General features: G+C 42.0%; 1 protein-coding gene across 1 annotated transcript in view; it reads right to left on the bottom strand.

The window, feature by feature from the left end:
• Positions 1-25,204, bottom strand: part of rev3l (REV3 like, DNA directed polymerase zeta catalytic subunit) — a 63,432-nt gene that overhangs the window by 23,598 nt on the left and 14,630 nt on the right. The window contains exons 2-10 of the mRNA XM_061091301.1: positions 14,405-14,594; positions 14,166-14,240; positions 13,120-13,280; positions 10,813-10,942; positions 10,470-10,564; positions 8,602-8,706; positions 7,190-7,274; positions 1,479-1,624; positions 906-1,034 (exon numbers count right to left, since the gene is read on the bottom strand). Of these exons, the coding sequence (XP_060947284.1) occupies positions 906-1,034; positions 1,479-1,624; positions 7,190-7,274; positions 8,602-8,706; positions 10,470-10,564; positions 10,813-10,942; positions 13,120-13,280; positions 14,166-14,240; positions 14,405-14,594 (1,116 nt within the window). The remainder of the gene's footprint in view (positions 1-905; positions 1,035-1,478; positions 1,625-7,189; positions 7,275-8,601; positions 8,707-10,469; positions 10,565-10,812; positions 10,943-13,119; positions 13,281-14,165; positions 14,241-14,404; positions 14,595-25,204) is intronic.

Raw genomic sequence — 25,204 nt, 5'->3', positions numbered from 1 at the left:
GTGTGTTTTTGTTTTGCCTTAACCTTTGAATTGGATCTTTTTATATTCCATGCTCCGTTCTTTCTATTGCACTTTTTATCCCGAGGGCCACATACAGAAAAAAATCAAAGGTATGGGCCACTCACGCTGCCACGCCCCCCTGCCCTGGAGCAGACTGTTGACATCGCATCGCTCAGGGTGACGCTTTTATCAAAAGCTACTTATAATAAGTGCATTCAAGGGTACCCGAGGGTGCAAACCCAGAACAACAAGAATCAAGAAAGCACAATTTCTTCAAAAATAGAGCAAAACTACAAAGTACTATAGGCCTAAGTAAGTGCCATTTAAGTGCCACTAAATTGTTAGTTTCAAATTATTCCAATTTAAAATGGATGGCGGGCCGCAGATGGCCTGCAGGCCGTAGTTTGGACACCCCTGTTCTATAGTCTTCACTCTCACTCACAATATTATCTGCAGCAGTAGCAGTGTATGAGTGGATTATCTTTATTAGTGACATCACTGCTGTCCCATATAATCGCTCCTCGCCTTCACCTCACTAACAAACACCTCAATGTCAGTGTCAGAACGTTTCGCTCCTTCATCTCATCGCTTGAGGCCGTGACTCTGGCATGACTCACGATGGCAACCCATTGGTCAGCAGTATAATTTAATATTCATGACGTGCTTTACATTGACAATTTTTGGTTGATTGTGGGCGTGTAGAGGGAGGAGTATGAGGCAGATCCAAATACGAATCTTTCCAAGTGGACTGTCATGTGATCAAGGTTTTATAAATCTGAATTTTCTTTTGCGTATGCCATTTCCGTACACTTTTTGCACGTAGACTTTTAGTATGAATCCCACGCACTGTTTTATAAATGAGACCCCAGAGCTGTGTGTGGACCTGAATAGGATGTCTAACGTACCTAACAGAGGTGAGTGGTTGGATGTTTGGGAGAGCGGGAGGAAGGTCTGGCTGTTCTCCAGAAGACTCAAGATGGCCTCCTCATCAACCACAGCCTCCTCAGGGATTTTACCACTGCTTCTCACTGCGTCTTAAGAAGGGAAGCATAAATAACACTTTTCAATGCATTAGACAAACTTTGATTGAAAAAAGAGAAGGATAGGAGCCCTCTAGTAGAGAATGAGGTTAATGTTTCTATGCTCCTGCAGAAGACTTGGCAGAGAGAGTGCCTGCAGATTAGTCCATTGCTAATCAAACAGCATGACAATTTCAACCTCTGACACCGTAGGAATGATGGAGATAAGGAAAACAAATGTGTGTCTCACCAACTACCTCTTCTGCCAACCACAGAGAAAACCCATATTGTAACAAGAATACAGCTTTACTTCAATGGTAAGTTCAACTGAGTTAAGATTTAACTTAACAGTGAAGACTATGGATTGCAGCAAGCTACACCAGAGCTAACACATTCCTTCTCATACATATATTGAGGCAATTGGGGGTGTTCTCATTCATCCCAGCAGGGTTTCTTTACCTGGCTGAGAGTCCCTGTGCACCTCCACAGCGTTAGCAGGGGTACACGGTAGTCCCTCTGGAGTCAGGTCATCTGAATGGAGAGTGAGGTCCCCGAGAAAATCCTCTTGATCCTCCTCCTCGTCAGCCATGGATGAGGCTTGTGTCCTGAGCAGACAGAAAAATTGCAGAATAATTCAGAACACTGAAAATTATTATAAAATTCCTTATTATTAAATTTCTACATGATGATGAATAGTTACTGCTGTTATTACATATTTCTTAATGCTGCCCAAAAATATCAACAACAGAGAGAATGCTAGTTATGGCAACTGTGACTTTGATGCATTGATAAGATGTCATATCTTATTAGAGGCCTTAAGAGTAACTGAATTAAGACAAAACAGATTAAAGGTCCCTACTGTAGGAAGTAGGAAAATTTACTTAACAGCAAAGTTATCTAAACTGCATTACTTTAAAATTGTAACCATCAGTGAAACAACTCACCACCTCCTCCCCATGAATAGCACAGATACACTGTCTAGTACAGTAGCCTTAGAATAACCTGTAGCACCAGATTTATATTTAGACTGAATAATTCCTGCAAACTTTACAAGTCTCCAAGGAACCATCAACTTATCTATTAAACCCTATCCCAACTGTAGTTTTTAAAGTAAGTTTTTCAGTTCTATATTAAATCAGATTAATAACTAATCTTGGCACAGCATAACAAGGTTCTGTACTTGGACAGATACTTTTCACTTTGTATATGCTTTGGAGAGGTGGTGGACTAGTGGCAGAAACTTGGACTATGGGCAGAAAAGGTCTCTGGTTCGTCTCTGGTTCGACTCCACGGAGAAACAACAAAAAGACGAACCTAGATTGATCTGTCCAAAAATCCAAGAGGATTCTCTACCCTACCCTGTCTAGTGCCCCTGAGCAAGGCACCTTACTCCCCTAACATCTGCTCCCCGGGCGCCGTACACGGCTGCTCTGTGTGTCTGGCACCAGATGGGTTAAAAGCAAAGGTTACATTTCCCCTTGCATGAGTGTGCCTGTGCATGTCTGTGCATGTGTGTGGGATAAATAAATGTATCTTAATCTAACTAGCTACCTACCACAGGCTTTTAAGGTAGCAGCAATACCCGCTTAAAAAGCCCACTCTTGACCCAGATGTTTTAGCTAATGATAGACATGTATCAAACATTCCCTTCATTTCCAAAACCATTGGAAGAGTTGCTAACCACTTGTGTGATATTGAGATGGATTCTAAATCCTGACTGAAAGTTTTTAATTACTTTTCATGGACGTGTCTCTAAACTTGTCCTACTGGATCTTCTTACTGTACTTGACACCGCAGATCACAAGCTTCTGTTACAGAGACTAGAACAACATGTAGGAATTAAAGTAACAGCACTAAATTGGTTAAAGTTGTAAATCACAATTTGTCTCACAGGGCTTAACATGATATGACATCCTCTGCCCTTAACCCTCAACAAGAGTAAGGAAAAACTACAAAAAGACCTATAAACAGGGGGAAAACTTAGAAACCTCAGAGAGAGCCACATATGAGGAATTCCTCTCCCAGGATGGACAGAAGTGCAATCGATGCCACGTGTAACAGGGAACATCAGCAAAATAAGAGTATTTACAACATTGATTAGTCCAGTGGTGTCAAACTCAATCACAAAGAGGGCCAAAATATAAAACTTGGACTACGTAGAGGGCCAAACAGGGTCAACATTTAATACAAATTATAGACAAGATATTGGATAGAGTGCAAAAAGAAAAGACATTTAGTTAGGCTACATTCTTCTTTTATGTACATGCCAGAGCCAGATGTTTGGCATCTTTTCTTGGCTGCCAGTTCATTAATGTTTGGGGTGAGGTTCTGTGCTGTGAAAACCCTCTAGTGGAGCCCGTGCACTCTGCCTGGCTCTCTGTCCTGCGGAGCTGCGTGCACTCTGGCTCGGCAGGTTGAGCCTGGGCATTCTGCCTGGCTCTCTGGCGTGAGCGAGATGGACAGAGAAAGACGCAAGGAAAAAGAGAGCGATTAGCCTGAGAGACACGGTGAACTTGAAGGGGCAGGCACTGGGATCTCTGTAACGCTGGAAAAATTACTTTATATCATCAAATACGCGGCAAGTGAGTGGAGAGGAGGGCTCGCCCCCTCCGTGTGCGTCTAGCCGGGCATTGCTCACCGTGGCTGGGCATATGTAGCCCGTGCACGCCACCTGGCTCTCAGTCGGCTACAGGAGAGGAGCACTCGCTCGCTCCGTGTGCGTCTAGACGGGCATTGTGCACCGTGGCACAGCATAACAAGGTTCTGTACTTGGACAGATACTTTTCACTTTGTATATGCTTCCTTTTCGACAATTTTATTACAAGTCACAATCATGCTAATAACACCTAGCTGTACTTATCAATGAACCCTGATGTATCTAATCAGGTAAAACTTGTTTCTAAGACATGAAGGCCTAGATGACCCATAACCTTTTACTTCTAAATTTAGACAGAGTTATTGTGCTTGGCCCTGAACACAAAAGAGAAACATTCTCTGACCAGGTAGTAACCTTGGATGGCATGAGCTTGGCCTGTGAAGAACCTTGGAGTTATGTTTGACCAGGACATGTCACATGTTAGACTACAAAGCATAGGCTGCTATCCAATCCCCATCAAGGCACGACTGTGCATCAATTGGAGAAAACTGTCATCAATAAGATGGTTCTGGGCCTAACTCCTGACCAACCTTGTTGTTGCAAGATGGCCAGAAAGAAGCATGAGTGATATTTTAAACTACTTTAATATGCTTTTTGGTACTTAAAACCTGAAATATATATTGACTTCAGGTGGAAAAAACATGGGAAAAGTGTAATACCCAGGACCTTAGCATGTTCCAAAGATGCATAAAGGTCAGCCCCCAACCCCCTAACCATGCAGTACATCTGCAGAACAATGTTGGACTAATTCTCCTATATTAATTGAAAATCAGTCAGCAGAGCTGTTGGGCTGCCCTTACCTGACTCACAGAGCAGACGACTTTCTGGTATCTGCCCAAATGCAGTCATATTTTATGAGCATATATTTACTATGGGTCTTAATCAGGGGAAGTGATCTGTTTACTCTGTTTGTATGTGAAGACAGAGGTGGTGTGCGAGTCTGGGGGGCTGGGGCTGTTTGTGTGAGCATATAAGAGCAGCTAAGTGGTGTGTGTCTGTGTGTTGTAGAGGCAATATGAATGGAAAATGGGCAGGAAGCCAACTGGGCTTTGTATCCCTCTAGATCGCTCTCAGCTACAAGCTGGTATCACACTCCTTTACCCATACTGCCCTCCTCAGCATCGCCTAGCAACTCACCACTTAGTAACCGTCTGAAATATTGAAATGTAGACCAAGCAGGCAGTCGCCTTCGTAATTGGAACACATTTCACAGGAATGGTGAAAAAAAATGAAAAAAATGATTCAACTCATGATAGGAGGAATTCGGCCTCCAAACCCTGTATAGAGTATGGGTTTTCATATCTGACTGAGCAGCAACTGCCTGAAGAGTAGAGCATCATGCCCAAGAGGTTATAGGTCTAAATCCCACAATGAGCAGGAGAAATTGAATATGAAATGCCCTCAAGCTACTGAAGCAACCACTGTTGCTACTGAGGGTAAGCATGCACTGTCAAACTTTGCTGGATGAATTCAAGCTTAGAACCACATTGTGACGAAACAGAGTGAAAACAGTGAAGACGGCAGGTGAAGCTGCGTTTCATGATGACTGAGCCGGGCAGCAGCCTAGGGAAGGTAAAAAACCCATGTATAGTGAGTCAGTCCAGTGAGAGACACAGCATAGGTGAGGGATTAGGGAAAAAACTGTTCAGCCAAATACCACAGAGCATTTACCAAGAAGTCACAGCAACATGGTTCTCCCTTCACTTGCTATAAATGAGGAATGAGCCATATACTGCTTGCTCTACATGAGAAATCCCAACCCGGAAGCAAGGCTGATACATAATGAATTATTTTCAGAGGGGATGAATGATGAAAACATGGCTGTAAATATATGAAATCAATGTTTTAGCGTTAACATCAGCAGAAACTTTACTGCAGTCTCATTGTCATTCAGAGACTTTGTTCTGCTGGGCTGTATGAGGAAAGGGCTCCAGAGAGTCAATGTGCACGTGCCACTGTCTGGCTGTCTCTTAATTAGTCAGCTAGCTAACGACTTTAGAGGCGACAAGGGAGGGAGCCTGGCAGGCGTCGGGAGATTACGGCTGCGATTAACACATTTCGTGAACAAGCCACACACACCTCCCTCATTGGCTTCAGTGGTTCTGCTTTGCTACGAGAGTTTAAATGATGGAGCTGAGCAAAGAGAAACAGAGAGAAGACAAGAAGAAAAGAAAGAAAAAGACAACCCTCTACTGTATACTGTTGTGGTAACAGGGTCTTTTGTTGAGTCAATGTATTTAATGGCCTTTACCCGAGCCTTAACAAACGCAACTTAATGCAGAACCTCTACCCTAAAAAAAGGTTTTAACTTAAAAAGCAGTCTCTCGCCATGGGGACCATAATTAAAATTCAGGCCGAGGTCTATTCTCACCAAATGAAATGATTAGCTGGCATCGACCTGTCTGCGCGCTGTGCTATTGGTGCTTATGACTAGAGTCTTCACAAGCTAGAAAGGCTGAGTCAATAGCCAGAAGTTAGCAATCGGGTCACGGAAAAGTCTGCTTCTAGCAGTGGTTAGGCGGTGCGCTTTCACCAGATTTTGGCATCGTAGCTTAGACGAGAGGGCCGATGGGAGGGGGTAGTTTTGTAACAGTGAGAAAAAAAGAACTTTCAATCTGCAGCACCAAGTAAAACCTGTAGAAAGCAGCAACAGCAGATTGGCAGTAGTGAATAATGAGAGTAAAAGGAAAGCCAACAAGTGACAGACTGTGTGAGTATTCACAGAGCGGTTGACTGAGACGGCCAGGCCTTGGGAGTGCCGCCAGCAAATTGTGTGTGCGCTCCATGACTTGAGACAAGCCCCACTCTACATGGAAACCCCACACTGCTCCCCCACCCTACCCCCTCTGTTCCTGTTTGATATCACAGTGAATGGAAGCCATCTGGATCTGATGCAGATGCACGCACAGCCAACTGTACTTTTATTTATAACAGGAAATAGTTTCTGCCTGAACATTGTGGGAGTAGGAGGGAGGACTGTGTAACCTCATCAACATCATTTCAGTCTCTCCTTCCCCCTTTCTGTGCAATACGCCTGTTCTGCTGCCACCCCCTCAATACATCTGTTTTGACTCATTTTCTCCATCCCTTCTTTCCAAGTCTTATAACCTGTGTTTTCATTCCCTCCCTCTCTGCCCTCAGAGGACACAGGAGTTGGACTACCTTACATGAAACGGAGATGCACAGGGAAACTGGGGAACTGCATCAGCTTCATTACAGCTCAACAAAAAAGAATGAAATATGAGAGAAACTTGAGCTCATTGTGGTCTGACACTGTGGGAAACTAGTCCCACTATTGTGACTGTAAACATCTTGTACTCATTTTCAAACACTGTTTCATGCTACCATGAATTCCAGCTCTATTTGCCAGCAATTTTGGCTTTGCCCAGGGAAATGGGATAATTGTCCAGCAATGACTTTCAGAAATAATTAGTTCTGAAATGTCTGAGGAGCCTCTTGCTCCTGCCCCAAACGCCACCACAACGACAGATCGAAGGAACGATGAGGAACTTACACGTCAAACTCGTTCTCCTTCAGGATCTCCTTAAACCTCTTCATGAAGACTTTCTCGCTCTCTGTTGAGGTGACGGAACCACGATCTGGAACACATCAGACAAACAACTTCAGTACTGCCTTCATTATTCCTGGAAACTATCTGTTCTTAGATTCCAGTATTACCAGACCTCAAAATTTTGCTACAATTAAAACATTTGGTCAGTAATTGCTGTTATGTATGCTGGTGGTGCCTCTGGGTGATTCTGCTGTCAGTGAAACTAGAGCTCTTCATGACGATAATACAATGGGACTGGATGTTATTCGACGTATCACGATTAAACAACAAGATCTTTCCACACGCGTCATATTCTAGTATATCTGTGTCAGACCTAGACATCATCATCATCATCATGTCGTTACACTGTTGTTACACTTTAAGTATGAATCCTAGGCATTGTCATATAACAAGTTTTTTTTCTTATTTGATGTACCTACATCTGGAGTATTTTAAAGCATCCTGCTCCTAAAAAAGCCTCAGTTTAGCCAGATTATATAAAACATCGGCACCAAAACTTGTTTTGTAACTAAGTCTGCTTTCAGAAGAAAACATGAAAGCATAAAAATAATATCTCTCAAACTCTCTTTCATAAACAGACCGCAGAGGGCTCTCCCATCAACTGCTGAATGCTATAAACTGCATACACTCACTGATTACCTTTTTCTAGTATGGAGAGTCACCGGCCTCAAAGTTATTTATTGCAATTGAAAATTTACTCAAACTTCCAAAAATCAGGGGGGCAAACAAAACTAAACATATCAGTCAATCCTTTTAAAGTATTTATTTGTTTGAAAACTAGCAGTATTTGTTGTTCAACCAATATACTAACTAGATTGTTTATATAAAAACTATGCCTACTCACATAAACTATCTATCCTGGCAATACCTATGTCGTTCAATTGTCATCACTGCTCCCTCAATGTCCTTCAGACATTTTCTCTTCATAAAAACATTGATTCACATCTCAACTTATGCTAGACAATGTCCTTTCTCGTGAATGTTGTTAATTGTTATTTTGTTGATAAGCTGTGTTACACGCGGCATCTAGTGGACTACTGTCCGTCTTGGGAGAGGGATTTATGTTTTTTTGTATGGATGTCAAAACTTGTTAAGCCCTACGAGGCAAATTGGGATTCCTGAATTTGGCCTGTACAAAAAATGTGAGTGATCGATTTCAGACAGTGGTATGACCAGGGTCAACTCGTTGCAACAGTGGTAACATAATTGATGTATAAGCTGCTAGCACTTTTAGAGACTAATGATAATGATGTTTCCTGTAAATCTGTATTCAAGACAGGTCACTGTTATTGTGAGAATAAGGATAGATGTGTGAAGTGATAACAAAACAGAGATTGCATTGTGGATCTCCTCACCTTGTGACTCAGGGGTTTCTATCTGGGTGGCCTGGTTCTTCTCTCTCCTCCTCAGCCTCTCATCCTCCCAGATAGCCTGAATGCCGGGGTTCCTGCCAATCTGATCTGGAAAGAGATAAGACACAACAAAGTGTGTCAGCAAATGATACTCCATATTCCATGACTGTCTTTTTCTCCACATCAGAACTTTCACCGCAGTTTTTATGAAGATTCTGACATTCACCAATGTTTTTATCTGGGATTTGTTCTTATGTAAGAACAGAATGTACGCACACTGAATTGCACTCTTATGCACACTTGACAACTGAACTGCCTCTATATAATAATCAGTTATTCTGTTTTTTACATTTAATTTTATTGTTGTACAATACTAAAATTACAATAATATTTTATTATTTTAACAGAATATTTGGTCTATACTGCAAAACAAAAATTTTGAACCACATGAACATGATGAAGTGTCACAAAAACAGTCACCAATCTTTAGGTGTAATACACTGGTGTTTACATATTAAATGTGTCAAATGTTCTATAGTTTTACTTCTACTTTGAGAGGCTGAAGGAGCTAGGCCTGGAGTCAACCCACAGAACCCAGAGCCTCTAGGTGAAGCAAGCCCAGCTCCACCCAGAGTAACAGAACAGCTGTGTCAAGTGGCCCTAACCTAACAAGAAGGAGTGGCTCCAGTTCAACGAGGTAGGCATCACAGGAGCCACTAGGGGAAGGGCCATCAAGGTGGCCACAGAGGCAGCACAAGTTGCATCAAGATGGCTGTGGATCAGGAGAGGAGGGCCGTGGGTAGGATAGCACTACCTGGATTGGGTCGCCTGGGTGAGGATGACCTAAAACACCCAATGACCCCAGGTAACATCACTGACGATGTGTCCAGGTGCATCACAAGGTGATTTATTTCACAAGCTTGTATTTTAAATGTTACGTCCAAGTGTGGCCATTTAATTCTGAAAACCAAGTTTGGTTCTGAGACTAGTGATGGCTCAGGAGGGATTGGGTCCGGATGGGTCCGGTCAGGCTCAATAGAGTATCCACAGATGCTCATTTCTAAGGCCGTCTTTAGATTTGTTTTGAATCATTCCTGGCTTCTTAAATGTTCTTTTCAGTTTCTGTCTACCTTTATATGGGCATTTACGAGGGATTGGCCTATGCTAATTGGGAAGACTGACATTAGCTTTCAACTTACGAAGACATGGCATTCATCAATATAGTTTTCCTAAAAAACTTCTGAAGAACAAATTTAAAAAAAAACCTTAATATATTGGTAAATGAGGCCCATTGATCAGTTTGACTGTTACTGCGGGCAAAGATTATTTTTTTACACCTAAAACCACAAAAAGGCAAATCTTTGGCATCTCAGTTCACGAGGTGGTGGCTGAAAGGAACGATACATATCTTTAATACAAAACCATGTCTAGTTTAGCTTTGTGGTTAAGCGAAGAGTTTTCTTTCTACCATGGCATGTTCAATGATCAAAAATAAATGTTGTACTTTAAAAAAAGCCTAAAGACAAATTGACTAAATCCTGAGATTTGAGGACACCCTGTGTGTCTGCTGATGTGTCCCTCTCTTCACTGCCCCGTGACAGGTTGTTAGGTCAGCCTCAGAGCATTCATGTTTAAGGCTGCTAATGGGTGGGATGTGTGTAGACAGTCAGAGGGAGCTGCTCTGAGCAGCAATGCCCTCAACAGCACTCTGAACCAAACGTGTTGCACCTTAAGATTAAATGATTAAGCAGGAGACCTTTAAACAGTCCTTCTCTCCTGTGTCTCATTCCTGCAACTGTGTTAGTGTGGGCTACAGTACTGAAGATGACGAGTGGAGCAGCAGGTGAGTATGTGGACCTGACAGAACTTACTTTCAATTTCCAGGCGGTTGAGGACGTCTACAGCTACAGCATCAACCTCCAGCTCACAAGTGCTTTGCTTCTCCACCTCTTCCAGGACTAATGAGCTGCAGACAGGGAATTCATGGACAACTGATGTCAAAATAAATGCCCCAAAAAACTTTAAAATTGATATGAACATTTATATATAAAGTAGACAAATATAATGCATCATGGATGTAGTTGATATATAGATTTGTAATCTCATGTAGCAAGGAAGGATATCAGTTAAAGTACTGGATTCAATCTTTGCTATCTTGGCGATATACTCACAGTGAGAGATAAATGCAGCAGAGTCTGTGCAAGTGGGACTCACCAGGGTAGGGCATTCTCCTCCCAGCGGACAAACGTGCCCCCCAGGGTGCTGTCATTGAGCTTGGAGGTGCAGGGGCTTTTCCAGGGGCTAATGCTGGGACAACTGCCTGGCGTCTGCTTGTCTGGGGCCTCTGGAAAACAAACAGAGCAGAGTGAATGGTGTTATAGTGCTTCTCTGGAAGGATTTGCCAAGAGGTCTTGAATGGTAAGGAGACTTTAGAAGACAAAAACAAAAACACGCATCACTTGCTTTAAACAAGTTCAAATATTAAATACATGTGTTATAATGGACAAAAAAAATACTTGTTATTTAGATGTTGTCTTCCAGACAATGATAAATGAAAAGGCGAGCTACCTCGGAAGTCAATGCAGGCAATATGTTGGGGACAATTACTCACTGTTGAGAGAAACTGTGCACAAGCTCCTCCAGCAAGAATGATGAGTTAAAGTTGAGCCTTGAAGTTGGTTTATAAACTATGATGAATGTTATGGAAGGAAATAATTTCATTGTCCACCAATATTTTCTCTGGGGATTTGCCTGATCGTCTTAATGCTTGCTTTACTTCCTCAGTTTAACTTTGAGTAATGTTGATTGTTCCCAGTTTCAAACTGCTAACAGGATGAGCACAAGGTTGTTAATGATATGGATGATGGCAAGAGCAAAAGTAGAACAATACTATCCAGTTATAATTAACCAAAATTATGTTTGCAACAATGCAGTTAACTAGGTTGGCGTAGGTAGTTACAACTAAACACCATAATTTGACACAAGCAGACATTTCAAAGATAAATCCCACTAGGGTGTTTTTGGGTTGCGAAGGTGGCTTTAAAAACACACTAAGAATTAAATTCATCTTTAAGTGGCACATTTTCCAGTCCAGCCCACCATTCCTCAAGTTATCCCAGATTAAAAACTTGCTTTCAAGTTTGAGCTTGAGTGTAGAAAAAAAGGTAAACCGGTGTACCTATTATTGGAGTATTTGGGTTTCTTTGTTGTTTTGGGCAATGCAGCCCCCTTTCAATTGATTGCATCAGTGTAGAGGTGGATCAAACATGGGAACACAGCTTTTGTCAGAGGAGAGTCAAGCGTGAGGATTTTGAAAGAGGCACTTTATTAAATTCAAGTGTGGAATTTCCTGTCCTGAATCATTAATGCCCTCACACGAGAAGGCAGCTCTGGCTGGCTGGAAGCTCTCTGAGAGTTTGGAGAGAGAGCTCAGATAGCATGATGAGGTGACGATGAGACAGAGGTACTGCTCTGAGATTAAGACTAATCTCTGATCAAACAGAGTCGGCTGCCTGGGGTTTAGTCTCTGCAGTTGAAGTTGTGAGGGTAAGGTTCACACAAGAACCCTCAGTCTGACATTCACACTGTGAGGCCAAAGTGACCATGGAGTTGACTACCAATGTGCCTGAAGAGCAATCTGTATCCCCACCACCACTGATATCAAATGATCAGCCAATGGGTGCTTTGCTTTAGCTAGTGACAGATGTTCATTCTCTAGAGTTTTTACTATGGGGCTGGACACAGAAACTCTAGTGAAAGTCTGGAAGACGAACATTTGCATTCTCACATACAGCCAGCTGAAGAATGTCTACAGTTAATGGCTGAAAGCAGCTCTAGTATCTGCTTGCTTGTTCTTGCCCTTTCGTAATTGGGAAATTTCTTGGAGACTGTAAATTGGGCATACAAGCTGAATTGAGAACAGATAGTGTTAATAAATGAGAGGGAGAAATTTGAAAGCAAGGACTCAGAAAATAAGAGACCACAAGACCAAACATGAGAAAAGATGAGAAATGGCAACATGAAGGAGGAAAACAGAGAGAGCTTTCAAAAGACCACAGAGAGATCCTGAGGCTGAGGTGAGATCAGGACTGATTCAATATGACACAATGCATGGCGGCCACCCCTCGCCCGATCTCCATCCCTGCTGAGCAACAGGGAACAATGCAGTGAGCATGAAGTAGCCCAGCTCTGCCCACGCTGTCCAGGGAAGACAAAAACAGTAGTGGGTCCAGTGTAGAGAAGCTGATGAGGGCTAAAGTAGGCCACTCACTCAACAACACTGGGGAATACCTAGAGACACGTGTAGCTAAGGAACTTCCCCAAAGAGAAAGGTACGATGTAAGAGAAAATGTCAGTTCTTATTTGTTTATTTTGTGTAAAATCAGTTTAAGTGTTAAAATTGTTTCATTTTTGATTAGATGATTATAATCAAAAAAAGGAAAAGAAAATCCGACGTGAAGGGAAAATTATTTACTTTGGATGATGCTCAAAATGCAGAGTCCCTTCTTTTCTCAGCCCTACCTTTGTTCGGGCTCCTGCGGAACTTCACAGCTCCCAAGTTAACCAGGTTCATGCCGTACAGGTTGTAGTCTATAAAGAACTGCAGCAGGAAGGGGATGTGGCCCTCGTTTGGCTGGTAACTTTTGTTCATCACTGCACCACTCTGCAAAAGCTCACAAACCCTGCAAAAAACATTAAACAGTTAAAAAATGACATTAACAATCCGTGGAATTCCCCTTTAAATATAAAGCAGTCGTCGTTTCTTTTAACCCTCTGTTTACTGACCAGAATGTTTTCCAGGACCATCCGTGCATTTACAGCATTTGCTTGATATTTTAAGATGAATAAGGAGCAATTTGATGAGTGACTGTGTAAGGGCTGTCCTGGTGTCATGTCACCCCTTTAAGGGTCAGAGCAACCATGCTGGCTGAGTGCCTGATTGGCTGGTCTGCTGACTGGCTCCCAGACTGACTGACTGACTGACTGACTGACTGACTATCTGCCCCCACATTCATTCATTCATTTATATGTTTTAATACATGTCACTAACTATGTCTATCTCTGACTCCAGTGCTGCAGGATAACAACTATTATTAATATTATTAACAATAATACTTTTATTTATCAATTATTATATGAATTGTTGCTGCTATCATTAATAATCAATAACATCTTAACACTGTTATTTATTATTATTATAACTATCCAGAGCTGATACCTGATGCTGCACAAGTGTGGTCTCCCTCTCCTCTCTCTCTGCTTGAATGGCTGGCTGCCTGAATTGCTGACTTTTTTCTTGTCTTCCTCTTATCTTTTCCCAAAATCTCTACCTTACCCTTTCCTTTTTTCTCCCGAAGCTCACTGTCATCTCCTCGAGCCTCTACCTGTATTCTTCCATGCAAATACACCCTTGTTCAATCAATTTGTACAACTATTTATGCAGCAATCAATTTCAGTTTAGTAAGCTGGACTCATGCGCCCACACTCTGGTATTCAGTAACATCAAACAGCAGGAGCCTGGAATTATCTCTATTCACATAAGCTGCATCGATCGGCAGCAGTCTTACCTTTTGACCATCTGAGGATTGAACAGATAGATCTTCATGAAGTGCTTCTCTTTGGCGTGGTAGCCATAGAAAGGCCTGTAACAACACATCCAAACAGGAGACATCATCATACTGCATGTCAACCATCACCATTCATTGAAAGGATTCACCCTTGTTATTTTATTAATTCTAAATGGTTTTGTACTGCAAATTTTAGGCAATTGTCAGCTCAGTTCATTTGATGACAACGAGTCACTTACATGCCAGAGACCAGCACCACTTTGAAGACATGCTGGTTGCTGGAGGATGGGTTTCCCATGGCAACATTGATGGCCCTGTCGATGCTGAAGGCGACCTGCCGCAGGTAGCGCTCTGACTGCTGCCCGTAGCCATCGAATGGCACGTAGATGTAAGGGAACACACCATGAATGTGAAGACATGTCTTCTGACCTAAAAAAAAAAATACATTCAACAAACTTAGTTTGATCCATTCTATTCATCCCCCCTCTGATTTGTAGACATTATTTAATTTTGCACTAATATGGCAAAGTATAACGTATCTGAGTACTTGACAGCTGCAGCTAAAAATCTATATCTGAGTTTAAGTGTAGTAAAGTTATTATTTTGTACTGCAAGTCTTTACTTTGTTAGATACAACTTTTAACAACATTTTTAACACAAGGAATAGAAGTCAATATTCTTAAACATCAAAACTAGGAGGTTGATCAATTATCAGCCTGCCATGTGACCTAAAAGTACATCTAGCCACTAATAGTTCCAGCCTTCATAAACAATTGATAATTACAAATATACACTCAGTTGCCATTTTATTAAGTACATCTAGCAAAACTAATAGAGTCTAGTACAACAGTCCCACAATTAAATCTTTCCTCCCTTCATTAAAATTGTTTTAGAGAGTTGTTGATTGAAATGTATTATCATTTTGGAGGCAGTCTGTGTCTGTTACGTACAGCATTACATTGCAGGACTAATACATTCAAAACCACTGCAAAAGCCACATAAAACATGTGTCCATGAGTGCAAGAAATAAACTGAAAAATAGGAAATTAACCTCAAATGCAAAAGAGATCAGCAGCCTGGCAGGACAGTATGAATCAATGCACACTGATCAAACATTCATTTGCCAGCATGTAGTGACACAGTCCTGAACAAACACCAGTGTGCTGTGGCTCCTATTGATTTGACTTCCTCTACAGACACTATTAAATCTACTGACAGGCTGCGATTGAGATGGATGGAGTGTTCTGAAGGTTGAGCAAACAGCTTTTTGCACCAGTAAGTTTTTTCTCTAATCATTGTGAGGCAGCATCGATGGATGAGTGCGACAAAAGCCTGTAACTCCATGATTCATGACGTATGCAGACTATTATACCAGTCAATTAGCTAAATAACTCAATATAAACAGAGTGGAAGAACATGGCTGTGGACTGTGGGTGTAACAGAGTGGAGAGGGGGAGATACAGTATTTATAATAGGGTCGGTGTGACATCATCACTGCCAGACAGACACGCACATTGCTGAAGAGTCATCTGAGGTGAACTGTGCTGCAGACACCACGCTATGATTCATTCCCTTTATACCATTATGAGCATGGGCCAGAGCTTGTATCTATACAATGCTGCAGGGGCCTGTGTGGTGTTTAGTTGTGTTATATAAAGGAATAATAAGATCACTGTAAAAATGATGACCACAAATGCAAGGGGTGCTGAGGCTCACCCAAATCTAAGCTTCTCACTCTGCTCTCTTTTTGCAACAGTGACAGGCTGACAGACAACTGGACGGGAGGAGGCAGTGTTGAGCAGGAGCTCTACTCTTGCCCAGACTTGTCTGCACATGCCCAGAGACAAGCCTGCCTTCCTTACCATCCCTGATCCTCAGGAGAGGAACAAGAAGGGGGTTTCTGCCACTACTCCTCCACCTCAAACAAACATACACTCGCATGCACGAGCATCTTGCCAATTGTCTATCCTCATGCTATGGCGTGACAGATGCTGCGTGAGACGCAATGCCACGGGCTTGATTGCTGAGATGGCTGGATCCAAAGTAGAGGCTCCAAATGCGGAAGAAATGTTCTTTGCGTCTCTCTGCACAATAATACATATGACTGCCTCCAAACAGGAGGGGAGGGTGATGCTAGAAGGAAGATGGTGATGAAAGACAATGAGCTGGTGTGAGCCTGAATCTCAAGCTACTGCACTGCTTCGACTGAGAGAGCGGCATATGTTGAAGCTCACAGGCAGAGCTCCCTGTGGCAGGCAGCGTGTGAGCAGGAGACACACAGAATCATCACTTTGAGATCAAACTTGTCTTTCTGCTCTTGATGGAGAAACAGTGTGTATTTGCTTGTGGTACTCAACTTAATGGAGGCTGCATTGTAAGATCAATGTCAAACTGTGTAAAATCCACTATACACTGGCTGCCTAAGAGAAAATACGATGGCTATATACCAGATAACAGCTATTTATTAAGTTTAAAGGGTCAAATATTTACTAGTTCCAGCCATGCCAATGTGAAAATTACCTGCTTTTCACATTTGTATATCATATTGTAAAATAAATCTTTATTGTCCAGTCAAAATTACCAATTGAAGAAGTCGCATTAATTTCTAGAAAATTGGGAATGATTGACATAATAATCCTGTTAGTCCAGCAGAACAAAGATGCTCGTCCCCTGTTTGGATGCATCATGCCAATTGGTATATCTCACCATTAGTCATGATATGAACTAAATTAAGTATCATACTTGTTGTATATCAATATGTTTTGATATGCATATAAAAGCTGTAGTGAAGAGTTCATTAGTAGAAAAGTAATCAACAATTAAATAGCTCTATTAACCGTAACCATTTTACAATTATCAGTTGTAATAACTTTTGACCGTTTTTCCTTGTCGTATTTTCCTTGTTTTCTGGTTACTTTGTGGACCGGATCAGACTGTAGGCAGTATTACCAAACTGTCATATTCAGATTGAGGTTTGGTGAAGTTTACAGAAGCATTCTTCTTAATCAGGTACTAAACAGTTGAGGAGGCCTACAACTAATGCAGGGTTCCTACAGGTTTTAACAAGATAAATTTAAGACTTTTTAAGACCTTTTAAGACCACTTTGAATAGAATTTAAGACCTATTTCACGACCATACTGGCAAAAAGTATGAAGGAAAATTACTATAAAAGAAGAAATAAGTCACAGAATTACTTACAAAGTAAATTTATATCCATTCAACATAAGAACAATGACTGAACATAACAGTACACAAGTCAAACAAGTCCAAAATGGTAACAAATAGAATCAGAAATAACTGAGCCTTGTAATCAATAAACATGCTTTTTTCCCTAACCCAGTATGACAGGCACACTCGCTAATGGAGCATTTGACACAGGTGATGGTCCCGAAGTAGGGGCGAACACCGACGAGATGGCAGGAGTTTGTAGTTGGCTTTTCACGTGGGTTTTGTGTTTATCTGACTGGGCATGTGACTCTAAAGCCCTTACACCCAATGTTCCAAGTTTTACCGTTTTCTTGCAAAGAGTACAGTGGGCTTCAAAAGCATTCCCTTCCACTGGTTTTAGGCACGCACTAAAGGGCTTTTATACAACCAAGATGGGTTAAACTTACACTTCCCCATTATTTACAAAAGTCGTCGACACACGAGTAAAATTTCCCTCTTTTCGCTTGATTGCTGCGCACCTGTTCAGTCTCTAGGCCAGTGGTTCTCAAACTTTTTCATGCCCCACTCACTACCCTGCCCCAACAAAATTATGCCCCCATGCCCCAACAAAATTATGACAAAATGGGCCAAGTTTAACATGTGTATTTACATAAAATACACATAAACATTAAATTCACCTTACTTTAAGGAATTTCTGATTCTTTTTGTGACACTTTTTTCAAAGAATAGTGCAATAACTTTGATTAAATTCAACTTAATTGAAGTACTTTTGGTGACATTTATCACTACATTCCTCCATCAGTCTGTACTTTTTCAAAAATAGAAAAAAAATGTATTAAATTCTAATCACTTTGTTACAACGATGATAAAGCTCAACCAAAAAGAACACACGCATGTGACTGGGGTGTAATGTTTCTAAGTGTGTTCTTAAATTGTTGTTTCTCATACTGTCAGCTGCCAGAGTTTTCAGACCTAAAATACACACTGGTCTCATGTCCTCCTTCATTCACTGTGAAGCCAAGAGCAAGACAGGCTTCATCATCGTACTTTCTTTTCAACTTGGTGTTTGAACACTGTCTCTTGTTTGTCACTGACCGGCGGCTGCACGTTAACGAGCTCTGATCTCACTGTGTGTCTCTGAGCGAATGAGTGGGGGCAAAGCCCCGGGGCCTGTGTGTGTTGTCTGGGGGCACATGCGCGCACGCACGCACAACACTGTACAGGGAGCCGCTGCAGCGCCGCGGGTTGCCGACCTCTGGCTACGGCGAAAGAACGTTTTATTTACTGTTCCACCATTAAAGAGATGCGGACGTCAAAACATTAGTTCCGCCTCACATTTCCCCCTCCCGGTCGCGCGCCCACCTGTAATGCCTCTAGGCACTGGGTGTTCGCCGATAAGTCCTCACCGGGGGCTGCAAAGTTAGTGATTATTGGTTCCATGCTGATTTATTTCCTTACGAATTGTTGGGTGGGGGGACATTTTGCAGCGCGGACCTTTCCCCAAAACACATTTACTGGAGAACAAGTGTTACCTTAACCTCCCCGAGGCCAGTATCGCGGATCGGGACCACTCCGTGAAGAAGGAGGAGGAGGACAGGTAGCCGCTGCAGAGCCGCGGGTTGCGACCACAGACTGTATTGCGACCCCTGGCTACGGCGAAAGAACGATGTGTTTACGGTTCCACCGTTAAAGAGATGCCGAAGTCAAAACTTATGTTCCGCCTCACATTTCCAGCTCCCGGTCGCGCGACACAGTTTGAGAATCCATACATTTTTAAGACCTGGCCGAATCAAATTTAAGACCTTTTTAAGACTTTTTAAGGCCTAAAATTTTGATTATTAAGTTTAAGACCTTTTAAGACTTTTTAAGACCCCGCGGGAACCCTGTAATGATTTTTGCCAGTGACATTAGTGTTTCTCATCCGCAGGGCGTATTTGTGTGTCTTCCACAGAACAAGGCCAAGGTGTCTGTATCCACTGTGAGAAACACAAAGGCTGGCAGCTACTCCAGCATTAAGGAAACAGCAAGGACGACATTTGTGTGTCCGTCCTAAGCCTTTTAATGTCAACGTGGATTTTTTTTTCTGTCACATGCACACACCAACACCACACTGTGAACAGCCTATGCTGGCTTCAGTTGCAGTTGCTAGGCAACAGTGTCAGCAAAGCAAAAGCCCATGATTGGGGGGGAGGATTATTTCCAGCCTGCTGGTCAGGCCACAGAGAGATACAGAGGGAGAAAATGTGTGTGTGCAAAATAACTCTTAGACACATAAATGGCTGATCAGTCAAAGGTCAAGATCAACAAAAACATGGTCTGAAAAACCCATTTCCCAATTTATCATTGCAAATACAATTACTCTATTTTTGAATTCCTCTGTACTGTGTGAGAACACTTGTGAAAGGGCCCAAGATGTCAAATTACATGATTTATCTGGAACAAAAGTCCTAACGTATTGAACTTATGATGATCAATAGGGAAAAGCAATGCATCCTGACATTTGGGAAGGTGGACCAGCAGCTGCTTACCTCAAATATTATATGAAACTGATTATCAGTGTTGATCAAGTTTCACTGAAGATTTTCTGCAGAGTGTGTACGAGATGAGGACTTTTTTTCCAACTGTTCCTCAGCCACATGTGCAGTTTCCTGTTGGAGGATTTGTGAATGGGGGAGGGAGGGGCTATTCCAGCCACAGGGACTTATCTCAGATGGGAGGAGCACTGAGGCAGAGGAGGTCCACTACGCAAAGTTCCTTTCTGTGTCTCTCTTCCTCTCAGCCCCACTTTCTGATCGTAATCACCACCAGGACTCCATGACTCTGCAGCCACTGCAGGAAGAGCCCCTACCCACTGGGTCAGTAAGGCAGTCAGCCTGAAGCTTAGATAGAAAAGCACTGATATAAGCTGCCATCAGACATGCACTAAACTCATTGTCTGGCTGTATTTCAGAATATATAGCTGGCATATAAAGTTTTGGTGATGGAATCACTTCATAAAATCAATTATAATTTTCGACTGTATTTTTTATCTGCACATTTGATGGTATTTGTAAAAGAAACCAAAGGACTAAACAGAGATTGGAGGGAATGTACACTGAACCAATTTATGTGTTACTGATATGTTGTGTCAGTTGTGTATTATTGTGGCATTGTGTACCATCTGTGTTAAGTTAACTTACAGTTTCTGGCTTAATTTCAAATATATTATGTGTGTGCAATGTCCTGTACTTGGGTCATCTAGATTCTAGATGTAACACACAGCTCTGAGAGTCACCACTGGTCATCAGTCATGCTGCTAACTTTTCCTTGGCGGTAAAGTCTGTCTGTCGGGCGCTCTGCCTGGTAACCAACGGAAACTTCTAGTTCCAGTTCCAATAAATCTCTCTTTTTATGGAAAAACATGCACATATCCTGGTTAATGTCACAATCTGTCAAAGATGGTGCTGAAGCTTGGTTTCATTTCTACTCTGGAGCTGGTGAATGTACGCAGTCCATATACAGGACTGCAGCAACTACTCCAACCTCAAAATGCATGATTGCCCAGTAGAACACAGAAGCAGAATTTCGAGGAGAAAAAAAATCTTCAAGGTTCAAGCAGGAAGTAGAGTTTCGATAAGGACAGACTGTTGGCCAGATAGCCGACTTTATTATCTTATTCCCTCAAATAGTGAATATTTAGGTTATTGAGGTATCAGTGTTAGATGCCATTAATCAGCTAAACTTAGATCCAAAGCCACATTTTGATCAAAAATACTTTTTGGGAACATTTTGTCCCAAAAACCTTCTTCAAGGAAGTAAATCACTGTTTGTCTGTGATATTTGGACAACAGATGGCCCCAGGCGTTGGTAATGCAGAAGACTATACAACAACGACACTATACAATCCAAGCAACACTCAACTACAGTAAACAAGGAAGCGATATAGATTGTGCTGCTGTTGTTCATGATTCAATGCCTTGCAGATACTTTTTTGAGTTGAATAATGCTTTAGAATGTGGCATTTGGCAATTCCAGTTATCTTCAAGCTCAAACTGTCCTGAAAAGAGCAAAGATACGTCCACGCACAGCCGTCACTCATGGTACTCTAAATCTAAGCATAGAGCATTGACTTCATATCTCTCTGCTTTTGGTCTGGTGGCGCAGTGAGGCTTTCTGTAATCAGACAGCTGCCACAGGGAGAAGTGGAGGAACATGTTAATAAAACCAGTGTTGGTGTTAATTAAAAAGGCCCAGGGAGAGCTGAGTTAAATCTAGGACTGAGCACTCCCACCGCCTGGAGATGGAACATCAGGATTGTAGAATTTGTGCTTACTACTCAAAGCCACGGTGCTGGTGGAGAAGCTGAGAAAATGTTTGCCTCTCCCTCAGGCCCCACATCATTTGTCAAAATGATAACACACTTAAACGACCAGAATGGGGGTCCGTAAGGGGGGGCACACACACGCACGCGGTTTAGAGACATTTAGATTTACCAAGTCAGTATGTAGCTCACTCAGCAGCCTGGTAGAGCACCAAGCACATTAGATACAGCAAGTGTGCGGGAGGAGAGGTAGTGGTAGAGTAGGAGGTAAAGAGATGCTTAGGGGTGAGGCAAAGCAACATGGTCCTGAAATAATTGGTTTCAATCCAGATTTGTAAATTAAGTGAAAAGACAAAAAAATTATGTGAAAATCAAATTGATTTCTAAGCCAGAGATTAATTCATTCATTCATTATCCTTTTAAGCTGAAGCCAACTCCAGCTGACATTGGGTGAGAGGCAGGGCACTCTCTAGACAGGTTGCCAGCCTATCACAGGGCTGACAATTGTGTGAGACAATTACTCACTCACACATCTACATTTATGGACAATTCTCTCATTAACCTACATGTCCTTGGACTGTGGGAGGAGGCTGGAATATCTATGCAGGCACAAGGAGAACATGCAACCTCCACACAGAAAGCCCACATTCAGTCAGCAGGCTACAACCTAGAACATTGCTGCTATGAGGCGACAGTGCTTACCACTAGCTATACTACCTGCTTTGTGCTGTCTTGAGAATGGACATGCAGCGTAAGACAGAAGAAGAGAGGAGGAGGATACCAGATATCAGATCCCAAAGTGTGCAAGATCCAATGCCATAATTGAGCCTGAATGATTATGACATCCTCCATCTTTTGGTATTTTGCCTTACAAGATAGCTTACAGGGTAGATTAAGGAGAGGGAGAGAGGGGTTCATGAATCCAACAAAGTTTCAGTGGAATCAAACATGTGGTCAAATGGTTTTCAGTCTCCACTCCTCCTCTTATTGTAACTGTGACAATGTGTTATACGATACTGGCAGCGGTCTATACCTTCACAGAAACTCACAACACGCAGACAATATTCTCAAAAAATTGGAAGTGTTCTTCTTTTGTGCAAATTTAGAAATATAGTTCAGCTCTGCATGACGATAGCAGCCAAACAATAGCTCCCCTGTTAGGGTAGCATCAGTGGCATCATCTTTCATATTCTGTCACTGTACTAATAAGTTAATAAAGAAATGTCCCCCATGATTCTGGGATCCTTCCAAATTGATTGCAGTCAATATAAGTAAAGCTCCCACATTAAGATGCGAACAGTCAACAGAGGAACATTGAAACAAACACCATGACGTCACTGATGTCAGAAAAGCAAGGCTATAGCCACAACATGAGGAAAGTTCTGATGCATGTGTTCAGAATGACAGCATTAAAAAGAGGAGTGAACAGAAGATCCAGACCACCCAAATAACACTTTCTCTGTTGTGTTTAGTGCAATCATCTGCTTCTTGAATTTACAGCCGCAGAGGAGAGAGGAGATGGAAGATACAGATGAGCAGTCAGCATATGAATGATGAGAGTGGAAGAGGACTTAATGTTCCCTGCACTAGAAACAAATAACGTAAGGCAGAACTGCACGCTCGCATCTTTGCAGAGGAGTTAGGCCAGCCGCCGCAGAGTGGTGTTTTTGTTAACAGCACATTGACACGGCATCGGGCCTTATTGCTAAAAAATCTGTAATGTTGTTGTTTCAAGTTGACATCTTAGACAGCATATTCTACTCTTGTGGCACATGTTTTTACTTCATTCATTTTAAATGTATTCTTTTTCAGTTGTTTTTTCTAGTTTTGCATCTGTCGCATATAGAAACATCATCAACTTGCCCACTCTTTTTTATTTATATATTTTTTTAAACACACCCACTCTTTTCTCACATGGGCTCACCGTGCCTCTGACTCTGATATTTGATGTTTCACATTCAGCCCCTGTATCTGCCCCAGGAAGCAGAGTTTAATGTATATTTGAAAGCAGCTCATGACAGACACAGCTGACACATTCCCAATGACTTATTTTTGCTTCTTAAATTTCTTTGTTAAACGCATTATTATTGAACACCTTCCAACAACAACCACCACCGACGATCAAGTCAACATACAAGATAGTCATGATATAGATAAAGATAATTTCCTCATTCTATTTCAATATGACTTCAATTAGGGCTGCACTATTACTAACAAAGTATCTTCCAAAAACACAAATCAACTCGGCAGTAGGGAGGGCTGCAAAGAGGTTTCCAAGCAAGAGGGTGGGTGGGAATGTCTTCTTCTGTGACTGTGTCTGGGCTACGTTAGCAGAGAAAAAGGTAGGGCTTTCCCTCCTGAGCCAGGCAGCCCTGTCCTGGCTGGGTGCCCGAGCAACAGGGGAGCTGAGGAGAGATGACGTCTCAGCAAGGTTATTCCTAAATAAGCGAGAGGACTTCTTACGCTGCTTCTGTTCATAGTATTTCAAAGTTATACAAGATTTAAAACATCATCAGCCAACAACTATTTTCTATAAATATGTAGTCCTGAGTAGTGAATGTCGCCAACTACTCTCTGTGTCTTCAACTGGTCCAGGTGCACATTAATGTGGTGTGGGATTTTCCGCCAATGAATCATTGTTGGATGAAGAGAATAAAAAAAGAATAGAGAGAACACTGAGAATTTTAAAATGCCTCCGCCTCCTTTTCAATTATGAATACTGACACACTTAAATACATTTCCCATATTATAACACTCATTCTTGCCAGAAGTGCATTTTGAGTATTTAAAGCTTTATGTACAAACTTTGATCACGTTTGTCCGAGTCACATTCATCACTATGAGCGGATGATTATATGAAAAAATTGTTTAATGAGTTTATGATCCCAGATTCGAGGAAAAAGTAACACACACTGACTCCGCTGCTCTCTCTCTCTCTCTGTCCCTCCCATAACCTGGTTCTGGTTCAAGCAGAGCAAAGATGCCTTTTTTCACACTTTTTCTTTTGATAGCAGGTTTGTGACCAGTCCTTACTATACGTGAGACAACAGTAAACATAGCACCACATTTAGACCAATCCATGAGAAAACATTTCACATGAACATGTTGTAATTTGTGTAAATTTGGACTAAGAAAGACCAAAATTGCACAGTGCACAATTTACCTAAGTTTCATCTAAATTCAGTCACCTGTGTCTAAGTTAATGCAGATGGATGTATGGACAGGATGAATGGCAACCAATTAATTGTGTGCCTGCCCCACATTCATGACAGGGAACACAATCACCTCCCCATTATTCCTTAATGAGGCTGCAGGAGGAGACGGCAGGCACGGATGTTCCTTTACGCCAGCCATCCCTGGCATGGCCCTGGCTGAGTAGACAGACAGCACAGTAGAGCAAGTCATTTGAGCTGATAGGATGAGACTGACCAGATGGTCACTTGGTTGTGCTTCATGCCAGACTTTGTTAAGCAGACAAAGCAAGGATATATCAGTCTTCATAAATATGACCACTTAAATCGAGGCTGGCTATAGTGTGATGTTGGCCTATATGCTGTGATTGTGCAGGCT

The sequence above is a fragment of the Limanda limanda genome, chromosome 18 (assembly GCF_963576545.1).
Source record: "Limanda limanda chromosome 18, fLimLim1.1, whole genome shotgun sequence".
In the NCBI taxonomy this organism is placed as follows: domain Eukaryota; kingdom Metazoa; phylum Chordata; class Actinopteri; order Pleuronectiformes; family Pleuronectidae; genus Limanda; species Limanda limanda.
The sequence above is the reverse complement of the archived record's forward strand: the minus strand, read 5'-3'. Positions and strand labels throughout refer to the sequence as shown.